The sequence below is a fragment of the Dreissena polymorpha genome, chromosome 15 (assembly GCF_020536995.1).
Source record: "Dreissena polymorpha isolate Duluth1 chromosome 15, UMN_Dpol_1.0, whole genome shotgun sequence".
NCBI lineage: Eukaryota > Metazoa > Mollusca > Bivalvia > Myida > Dreissenidae > Dreissena > Dreissena polymorpha.
In genome coordinates, this window is record NC_068369.1 from 15,779,835 (window position 1) to 15,790,728 (window position 10,894).

At 33.5% G+C, this 10,894-nt stretch overlaps 1 protein-coding gene across 4 annotated transcripts; it reads right to left on the reverse strand.

Annotated features, from left to right (window-relative positions):
• Nucleotides 1-276: 276 nt before the first annotated feature.
• LOC127860901 (uncharacterized) lies at nucleotides 277-9,131 on the reverse strand. 4 transcript variants are annotated; one of them, XR_008039963.1, is made up of 7 exons: nucleotides 8,820-9,131; nucleotides 5,635-5,736; nucleotides 5,139-5,262; nucleotides 4,368-4,530; nucleotides 3,750-3,850; nucleotides 1,090-1,203; nucleotides 277-842 (listed from the first exon to the last, which is right to left on the reverse strand). XR_008039963.1 is itself a non-coding variant. In XM_052399208.1 (6 exons), exons 3-6 carry the CDS (start codon nucleotides 4,501-4,503, stop codon nucleotides 726-728), a joined length of 468 nt encoding a protein of 155 aa, XP_052255168.1. In that variant the 5' UTR covers nucleotides 4,504-4,530; nucleotides 5,139-5,736; nucleotides 8,820-9,131; the 3' UTR covers nucleotides 277-725. The 4 variants fall into 4 exon arrangements, 3 of the variants coding, with proteins under 3 accessions (XP_052255168.1, XP_052255170.1, XP_052255169.1); XM_052399208.1 differs by having other exon boundaries at nucleotides 5,139-5,736; XM_052399210.1 differs by lacking the exon at nucleotides 8,820-9,131 and having other exon boundaries at nucleotides 5,635-5,792.
• Between the last annotated feature and the right edge of the window lie 1,763 nt (nucleotides 9,132-10,894).

The following is a 10,894-nucleotide window of genomic DNA, read 5'->3' on the forward strand; positions in this document are numbered from 1 at the left end:
ACCAACAGACAGGACAAAAACAATATGTCTCCCTCTATAGTGGTGGGGGACACAAAATGTTTAATGGTGTTTTCTATATACGCTCCAATCAAATATATTCCATTTAACATGATATTCACATTATGCCTAAATTTGTGTTTGAATATAATGCAAGAACTGAAACCTCTGACATAAATGGTTAACTCTTTCTCTGCGCGAATGAGTCAGTTATCAGGTTTTGGCAAAGCTGGGTTGCAAAACGTGGTATTTACCGTAGTTGTTCGCAAGCGAACAACTAAAAATTACTGTCGTCATCACAAAAAGTCCACAAATATATATGGCACCCCTCTAACTTTATATGATCAACTAGAAAATTCTAAATCCTTCAATAGCTTCAAGAAAAATTATTTTTAGGTTTTACATTTTGTGCTTTTTTCCCAAACATTATTTCTTGCTCTATTTTTGAAAAATGTATATGTGGTGTGCACTTTTAATTTTATATTTTAAAAGAAAAATCATATGCACATCTTTAGACCTTGGAACACCAACACATTTTAATTTATGTAGAAAAATGACAGAATCATGTTGTTTTCGTTAAATAAATAAATAATAATATTGTCAAAATACACAAATAGCTTTACTTTTTTAGCTCAACATGTAAAATACAATTGCCCAAAATAATTAAAAATATTCTAAAAATTATACATGGACTAAAGGTGAAGGTGTTTGTTTGGCATGTCTAAAGATTATTGTCTACAGACTGGTAGTGCTTGGCGCCAAGGACACAACGTCCTGGCTTCACATTGAGCTGTCGTCAGATTGGGCGCCGCTGGAACATGTCTCATCGACCATTTCCTGAATAACTAAAAAATATCCACCATACTTGCTTTGCACAAAATATAATATGTTTCAATAAACAGTCTTTATATTCAAAATACTGTTTATTTCAACACTGACTGTTTACGCAAGGTGACATCTTAACTGAGGTGACCCCAAAGTCATATTGGACTGTACCAAAATCAAAGTTAATTGAACAAGTGCTTAGACATCTTACAGCAAGGACTAGTAAGACTGACATGTCTGTAAAAAACGCATCATGTGCTTGCTTACCAGTTCGCATTCGTTCTTGTTGTTCTTGGTGGAGTTCTTGCCTGAGCGTGCTGTGTGAACTGTGCTGACCCAGGGGAGACCAGTGACGAGCTCAATGGTGAAAGAGCCCGAATTCTTTATAAAGGAAAAATAATAATTTTATAGTAGTAGTAGAAGTTGTAGTAGTAGAAGTAGTAGTAGTAGTAGTAGTAGTAGTAGTAGTAGTAGAAGTAGAAGTAGTAGTAGTAGTAGTAGTAGTAGTAGTAGTAGTAGTAGTAGTAGTAGTAGTAGTAGTAGTAGTAGTAGTAGTAGTAGTAGTGGTAGTAGTAGTAGTAGTAGTAGTAGTAGTGGAATAGTAGTAGTAGTAGTAGAAGTAGTTGTAGTAGTAGTAGAGTAGTAGTAGTAGTAGTAGTAGTAGTAGTAGTAGTAGTAGTTGAAGTAGAAGTAGTAGTAGTAGTAGTAGTAGTAGTAGTAGTAGTAGTAGTAGTAGTAGTAGTAGTAGTAGTAGTAGTAGTAGTAGTAGTAGTAGTAGTAGTAGTAGTAGTAGTAGTAGTAGTAGTAGTAGTAGTAGTAGTAGTAGTAGTAGTAGTAGTTTTAGTAGTAGTAGTAGTAGTAGTTAGTAGTAGTAGTAGTAGTAGTAGTAGTAGTAGTAGTAGTAGTAGTAGTAGTAGTAGTAGTAGTAGTAGTAGTAGTAGTAGTAGTAGTAGTAGTAGTAGTAGTAGTAGTAGTAGTAGTAGTAGTAGTAGTAGTAGTAGTAGTAGTAGTAGTAGTAGTAGTAGTAGTAGTAGTAGTAGTAGTAGTAGTAGTAGTAGTAGTAGTAGTAGTAGTAGTAGTAGTAGTAGTAGTAGTAGTAGTAGTAGTAGTAGTAGTAGTAGTAGTAGTAGTAGTAGTAGTAGTAGTAGTAGTAGTAGTAGTAGTAGTAGTAGTAGTAGTAGTAGTAGTAGTAGTAGTAGTAGAAGTAGTAGTAGTAGTAGCAGCAGCAGTAGTAGTAGTAGTAGTAGAAGTAGTAGTAGTAGTAGTGATAGTATTTGTAGTAGTATCATTAATGTAAAAAAGTTAAACTATCAAAAATAAGTGCAACCAAAACAATTGTAGAATGGTTTAAAACAAAACAAAAATTAGATTAATGGTTAATGTAAATACGGTACTTCTGTTTATGCCAATAACACATCTAAAAATCAAAAAATATATATCATGTTCAATTTATTAAACCAGCCGAACATTTTAACAGTGACGCTCAATAAACGAACATATAATTATTCGTATATTTTAGATGGGTCATTTGATAAACATGTTTATTTTGCCCATGTTATCTGATAATATTTCAATTTGCAAACTGATTATAATGGGTTGGATTGGTAAAAAATAAAACTGTCCATACAGATCATGCAACAGATGCAAACCATCTTAAGGCTGTACTTTAAATACTACTTTGCTTGCCTTTGTAGTATAAACTGCAAATACATTCAAATATATATACAGTTAATTTAATTCAACGAAGAGTTTGCGATCTGTTTTTCTCAATAAAGTATAGGTATAAATGTGTAAAAAAAAATACTTTTTTCAAATGTGTAAAAAACAAATATTCTATTTTTCATGTTTTTGTCAAACATTGCCAAAAACATGGCCTTAAATTGAAATTACTATTGACATTTAAATTTAATCTACCAGATTATGAGGTTATTTTCACAGTGTTCACTCTAAAGGGGAAGAGCAAAACTAACATCATAACACAAAAATGAGCTGTGCTGTGGGAAAATGTAGTATAAACTGCAATTATATTCAAATATATATACAGTTAATTTAATTCAACGAAGAGTTTGCAATCTGTTTTTCTCAATAAAGTATTGGCATAAATGTGTAAAGAAAATATACTTCTTTCAAATGTGTAAAAAAAATATACCTTTTTAACATTTTTTGTCACACATTGCCAAAAACATGGCCTTGAATTGAAATTACTATTGACATTGAAATTTAATCTACCAGATTAAGAGGTTATTTTCACAGTGCTCACTCTAAAGGGGAAGAGCAAAAATAACATCATAACACAGAAATGAGCTGTGCTGTGGGAAAATGTAGTATAAACTGCAATAACATTCAAATATATATATACAGTTAATTTAATTCAACGAAGAGTTTGTAATCTGTTTTTCTCAATAAAGTATAGGCATAAATGTGTAAAGAAAATATACTTTTTTTTCAAATGTGTAAAAAAAATATACTTTTTTACATTTTTTGTCACACATTGCCAAAAACATGGCCTTAAATTGAAATTACTATTGACATTTAAATTTAATCTACCAGATTATGAGGTTATTTTCACAGTGCTCACTCTAAAGGGGAAGAGCAAAAATAAAATCATAACACAGAAATGAGCTGTGCTTCGGGAAAATGGGGCATGTGTATAATGTTGTCACAGATTAGCCTATGCAGTTTGCCTTGGTTAATCAGACACGACACCTTTCCTTTTTATGGTGTCTTTTGTTTTAGGGAAGTCTCTTCTTAGCAAATATCCTATTTAGGCAGAAATTGTCATCCCTGATCGCTAATCTGGGATGACACTTCATGCACATACATTAAGCCCCATTTTTCAAGAGCGAGGTCTAGATGTATGTTCCATATACAATATCAATACATTAGTTTATTAAGAATTTAAGAGCTAAAAAGTGTCTGAATAGTACCAATGTAGCACCGCTCATGTAGCTTTCAATCTTCACTGGCACATATGCCTTTAATGGGCTTTCTTTATTCACACATTTAAAGATGGTCGATTTGTGGCGAGCTGAAGGTAACAGATCATTCTTTTAGCTGTTATTAAATTTGTGAATGCTTTCAAATGGTCACCAATTCTTAAAATGACTTTTTTACTTCTGTATCCAGCTAAAGAAGCAGAACATTCGGAATAGAACAGATATTACGCAGATGGTAAAGTATTTGTTTTTATCAATATGACAACAACCATATGACATAAAACTTCAAAGATCAAACAAAAATTACCAAAAACCTAATCCCGTTCAAAAAATAAACATCTATGTTGTTAATCATAGGAAACTATGTACATATAACAATCTGAAATTCACAGTGGTTTTAAATTACAGAAAAACAGGAATGTTTTAGCAATATATTTAGTCTAAAAGACTTAATAAGATCCCAAAGTTTGTTTTAAAAATGAACTGGTTTTATCAATCTATCTATCAAATTTTATTATTGAAGTTTCACCATAAAATATTTAAGAGCTTTGAATTCCTAACTGGAATCCGAATTTGATGAGTATCAGAAATAAGTTATCGTTCACTTACTGAGATAAATGTGAACACAGATGAGTCCTAGGACAGCAACAGCTACAAAGGAGCCCAGTGTGAAGGTGACCGCCAGCACGGTCAGCCACGCCGCGTATGGAAGGAACGCTTTGGTAGAGGATTTTGAAGCTCGCATCCTTGTATGTTTGCAGAGTGTTCAGATCTGCAATCATACCAGAGGGATTTAGGCTTAAGTGTGTGACTCATTTTCACTGGAATGTCATTATCAAGTGACCCTAATTCTGGGAAAACGTAGCCTAATGTATGTGTGTAAAGAGTTCGCCGATACTGGATTTTTGTTAGGAAGAGACTTGGTTTAACACAAAATTTCATAAAAGTGTGAGGTGTTGTCAATATTAGCCTGTGTGGACTACACAGGCTAATTGAGAAGTCACTTTACACAACATGAATTTAGCAAAGTTTTTACAGGAGGCGGCTAAAATGTAAAATATGTTGTTTTTATATTTTGTTTATAAATTGATAATTTAATTTTTCTCTATTTATATCATCAATTTTAGCATACATAAATTCTTATCACTAGACAATTTAAAAAGTGGTCAAAAAGCTCCTCTTGCTATAAAATGGACCACAATACTTTCAATCCCTGGAAGAAACAAATGAATTTCTGAAAATGTGAAAATTCAATTGTAGGGATATTTGGTTAATATTAATGATATAGAGAAAGTGAAAATATACTAAGGATAACAAGAAGTACCAAAAAGTATAAAATAAAAAAGGTTCACAAATCTGAAAAGTAATAAAAGTTGTAACTCGATAGGGCTGCAAAATGTGTCTTTTGGTTTGATCGGTGAAGAAAAAGGTAAACTCAACGACAGCAAGGCCATTGATTAAGCATAATGCCACAGAAGCTGTTCCAAGAGTTGCCATATACCATCTGGAAAAATAGGTAACACTTCTAGTAAGCTAATCTGTCATGTTATAGAATCCTTGTATGAAAACTTATGATGTCATATGGAAATGAAAAACTAAACCAAGATGGTGGTCCAATAAACCTTATATTATTTCAAAGGGTACATAAGTTGCTGAATATGTCTGCTATATTTTTCCATCTTAATTAAGAACATATACACTCAATATGGTTCCCAATTTCAAGACAGGTACGTTTCCATTATGCAAAAATAATCATGACAAGACATATTGAGATGTACCTTTATACAGCTAATACTATACATATCTATTCTGGTCAAAGCTTGATAGTAATTTTGTTCAAAGACATACAAAATTTGTTAGTGAGGTAACTATTTACCTGTAGTTTTTGCCTCCTATGCAATTATTCACAAAATGACAGTGATAGTCGAACCTACAAACACATTTGTTACATACGCGACAGTGCTTAGAATGGGCCTTTCTGAAATAAAAAAATATATCACTGTCCGAAAACTAAAAAGAATGTATGTTAGAACTTAACATTCCTAATAAACATACAGGTTTGATACAAATTTTAAGTTTTATAACAGTAAAAAACAACAGATGTGTTTGTCACAAACACAATGACCCCTTCTGCGCCGCTTTGAAGCCATTTACTTGACCTTTGACCTCGAAGGATGACCTTGACCTTTCATCACTTAAAATGTGCAGCTCCATGAGATACACATGCATGCCAAACATCAAGTTGCTATCTAAAGCAGCATAGAAGTTATTAGCATTTTTCGAAACCTAAATGCGAAACCTAAATGCAAAGTGTGACGGAAAGACAGACAGACGGACGGACGGTCCGATCACTAAATGTCCTCCTTTGGGGGCATAAAAACATGCTTAGAAGGTACAAACTCAAGAGTATATCCAATTTATAAAGACCAGAGTTCACAAAATTGTAACTTAGCAGCCTTTCCAAAGACAAAAATTTGTATTTTATTACTCAAACAATTATGAAAATACTTCGTACACAAGCATGTTCATTCTATTCATTAAGAACAGTGAAATTGTAATATACAGGCTGTTAATATGAACGAGTTTCTTGTGAGATCTTTAAATGGAATCATTTTGTCTTTTACGCAACAAATATTTTTACAAACTAGAAACAATTCAACATGGTATTTTAAAGTGGCAAGCAATTGTAGTGATTTCCCTAGATAAATTTTACTTTAAATTTATTATTAAAAATGTTCAGCCTCACAGCTGCTTTATTCTAAATATTAGCCTGTGTTGTAGAGTCGGTGTTTTTTTTTCATTTGAATGCAGTATTTCTTAATTCATTTTCCCATTTAAACATTTCTTGCGATTTCATCAAAAAAACTTCTTTAGCTTATAAAAAGGTTACCCGTACGAAATTTTGGGGCGGAAATGGGACAGAAATGAGGCGGAATTGGGACGGAAACTATTGTTTCCGGGCGGAATAGAGGCGGAAATTGATTTCCGCCCCAAAAAGACCATGTCTCTTGATTTTTTTCCAAGCGGAACTCATTATCAATTCCGGGCGGAAATAAGACTCGGGCGGAAGTTCATACTCAGGGGAGGATTTTCTGACCAAAAAATTAGAAATTAACTCGGGCGGAATTTCATACTTATACATTTCTCTGGGGCAGTATGTTGGACTTAGATAACTATTGATAAAATTCAAAATGGGACTTTAAGAAACAGAGTTTCTGATTTCAGTTTCTAAATGGTTATTGTAGGAAACATTTGCCTGATACAAAAGGTTAAAAACATTAATATTCAATTCAAACAATAATTAACCCATGCAAAAAAGGCTGAAATGAGCTTGAAATGACACAATTTAAGGCTGGAATGACTCTGAAAAAATTAAGGACTAATCCACAAATTCAGCTGCAAGTTTTCACCCATAAAAAATTTGGAGGAAAATAATTAATTAAGATAAATACTGTTCTGGATGAAATATATATATATTTTGGCTCAGGTTTATTTTTATAAGACCTTATAATTAAATCACTTTGTAATGATAATTTACATTACAACATTTAAAGTACATGTAAATCTACTATGTATTTAAAATATCTTTGAATTAAGGGTCGTAGAGCAAATTTGTTTAAGGGCTGTATGCAAGTTGAAAATTGTTTTGAAATACAGCACATTTATCTCTCTTTATCAGTAGTGTTTTGTTTTTAGATGTCATTTCGGTGGCTCTTTGTATTCCCCCAGTTAATTGTAAACAAAGAATGCATTGGTAATTTGGGGTAATATGATGCCACAGCCTGATAAGACGCACTCTTGTCCTGAGTGTGAGTCCGAAATTTGAAAATAACAGCGCGGTGTTTGCAAGACCTGTTGACTGGCTTGAAAATTTGAAATTCAGTTTCAAAGCAATGATTGGACTTTTTTAATTTAAAGTTTTAATGATATGATGAATTAATCTAACTTTGATGAACCTTCTGAAATAATTAAGTAAAATGTGGAAATCAGCATTCAGTGTGTAAAAAAGGCTGAAAAGAGTGATTCAGTATATTGCGTTTATTAATGCAGTGAAAGAGTTAATTGTTCCACCATTGAAGTATGTTATGTCATCTGCAAAAAATGTTTGTTTTATGACTGACTGTATCTGGAGAAGATTGAAGGGGACATGTTGTTTTTGTGATATTTTTATAATGTTTCTTTTAGCTTTTGTGACGACTTAATGTCCGTCAATCCATCAGCAGCTTAAGGAGCTATGTATATACCGGAGTAGTTCATAATACCCCCCCCCCCCCCCCCCCTCGAAATCATTCACATATTCTCCTGTCATTTCCGCCCGGAAATTTCCATCCCATTATAATTAACGCCCGGAGTTCCGCCCCGTGGCAGTCACCGGCAGCATGCATAAATAATTTCCGCCAGGAAATCTTTTCCGCCTCATTAGCATATTTCGTCCCAAATTCCGCCCCGTTTCCGCCTCATTTCCGCCCCGTTTCCGCCTGGAAAAATTCTTTCTTGTAACCACTATATTCCGGGCGGAATCAACAATTTACCAGGCGGAACTGTCACTAAAATTCCGTCTCAATTCCGGGCAGAACATTTCGTACAGGCAGATGCAACATATATAGCTTTGATATCATCAGGAATCATCCAACCTGAGCATTACACATCAAAACACTATTTTGAAGTTAACAGTCAACAATTAATTTTAAAATGTGTTTAATTGAATATTAATATAAAATAAATCTTTAAAATTATCACATTCAAATTGACTGGAATGTTACTCAGAAACCCATATTTACAAAAAATAGTAGGTTTGGCTACAACATCATAGTGCTAATGGCATGCGCGCTAGATATAAACACTTACATTGAGTTTAATGCAAAGGATGCTTTTAAAAGACTAAAAATGTACCCATTTAAAAGTGGCATTTCATTTATGTCAGTTCATTAAGATGTTTCCCAAAAGAAATGTAACAATGAAACTATATTAGCATGGGAGTTACTATGATGATGCCATAGTCATTATTGTCTACAAGTTTACATATATAGAAGATGAAAAATACAACTAATAACAACTTACACATTGACTTGGCATATATTGCAGTGCTGATTTTCGATAACATGCTGATGTTTCATCTTGTCGAACGTTATCTTAGGTTTCTTTTTCCTGAGTACTCTAGGATCACTGGGATTTATAGATATTGTGATGATGTGCACAATGATGTGCGCAAGCATCACAACTCCTGTACTGATGTATGCTGGAAGCTGCCAGGAGTTGTGTAGGGCTGGCAAACCACCAGCACCAGTCAGGTAATTGCCTGGCGGGCAGAAGGCGGGGGCGTCCACCCATTTCTACGACAAGGCTCTATTTCTAACCCTGCTTCTAAATCCGGCATCTGCAGTAGAAATAACCACTGACTAACATACATTTATTTGTTTTTCTTTCATATTTTGATTTGTAATTCCTCTTCAATTATATTGTGTTAGTGAGGCTCGATTGGTCATTGTCGGTTCGGTTACTACTTACATGTACCCCGGGTACTCTTAAGTATACTTACATGTACCCCGGGTAAGGTAAACATACTATTACGTACCCGGGAATTGTATCGCTAAATCGGTCGTTGTCGGCTGATTTTTTAATTAATTATGTTCACATTTATGTAATAAATTTTCTATTAAATGGTCTCTTCATTATCGGAACTCATACTCAAAAAGCATGTTGATGCAGTTTTTTTAAATAGAAGTTTGTTAAAGATAAACATTATCGTTTTACGCTAATCGATAGAACGTTTTTACGACATCGGATTTTTGGCGGGAAATCAACTCGGGTACAGTCTATATCGACCGGGTACGTCTAAGTATATTTACCGTACACGGGGTACATGTAAGTATACTTAATAGTACCCGGTGTACATGAAAGTAGTACCCGAGCCGACAATGACCAATCGAGCGTTAGTGATTCAGTCAGTTGAGATAAGATGCCTATAAGAACCATTGCAATAACAGGTGTTTCTTAGCCATCAAACAGAATGAATGTAGATTAGGGATCAAGACAGTATATGGTATTGACTTTTCATTTAAATCACATCAAAACATCAAATAGGATACAGATGCTTCATTTATTTTCCTAAGTACCTGGTCACGTTTCTTGCTAGAGCTTTTCATTTTTGTGCTTTCTCATTTATAATGAGCTCTTAAATAATAATTCTTTATGTATGAGATGACACTCATATAACACATTTAAATTATATGCTCAATTATAATAAAAACAGTTAAAACAACTGAGTGTTGTTGATTTGAATAACAGACAACTATTTTTCCTTCCATTTTGACAAAACGCAACATTGCACAACTAATGAATTTTGCCTCATTAAACTGCCCTTTGGTAAAAAATTAAATCACAAAAATACTTTATTATGCATATTTTTATTAATTTGTATTTACCATAAAACTTTAAATATCTAGAATGACTTGCATCTATCATGTGTGTTCTACTTTGATTTGCAAGCTGACTTATCGTTTAACATATGTGTTTGTGAAACACTATGTCCCCCCATATATTTGACCTTCGACCTTGAAGAATGACCTTGACCTTTCACCACTCAAAATGTGCAGCTCCAAGAGATACACATGCATGCCAAATATGAAGTTGCTATCTTCAATATTGCAAATGTCAAAGTTTGATGAAAAAAAACACAGCAAAAAACCAACAGACAGGGCTAAAACAATATGTCCCCCACTATAGTGGTGGGGGACATACCCTTGTCAATTTAAAACTCACTTTTTACCAAAACACACATTTAGCGCACTTAAAAGTGCGTTAATTCTGTGTTTTTGTTAATATCTGTGTTTTCAGTGTTCACAAGTGCATTTAAGTGCGCATTTTGTGCGTTTTTTTCTTTCCAAGTGCGTTATTTAAGTGAAACAGTTTGTTTTTTGTGTGTTTTCTTCATCTGTTAGTTCGCTTTTGAGTGTAGATGTGAGCAGAATGTGTGTTTTTTATCTACGAAGTGCGTCAATTATCAAGGAAGTGCGTCTTTTATCTAGGAAGTGTGTTTTAAGATTTACAGATGTGTTGTTTTTTCTCACATCAGTGTGTTTTTCTTTTTTGATGTGCGTCTTTTTTAAGCATAAGTTAGTCTTTTATTTCATACG

Excerpts from the sequence above, each read along its gene's own strand:
- LOC127860901 (XM_052399208.1), bottom strand. The coding sequence starts at position 4,503 with ATGCGAGCTTCAAAATCCTCTACCAAAGCGTTCCTTCCATACGCGGCG. Across the intron at positions 1,204-3,749 it reads ACATGAGCGGTGCTACATTG|AATTCGGGCTCTTTCACCAT; the intron begins GTACTATTCAGA and ends TCCTTTATAAAG. Across the intron at positions 843-1,089 it reads ACAAGAACGAATGCGAACTG|TTATTCAGGAAATGGTCGAT; the intron begins GTAAGCAAGCAC and ends GATATTTTTTAG.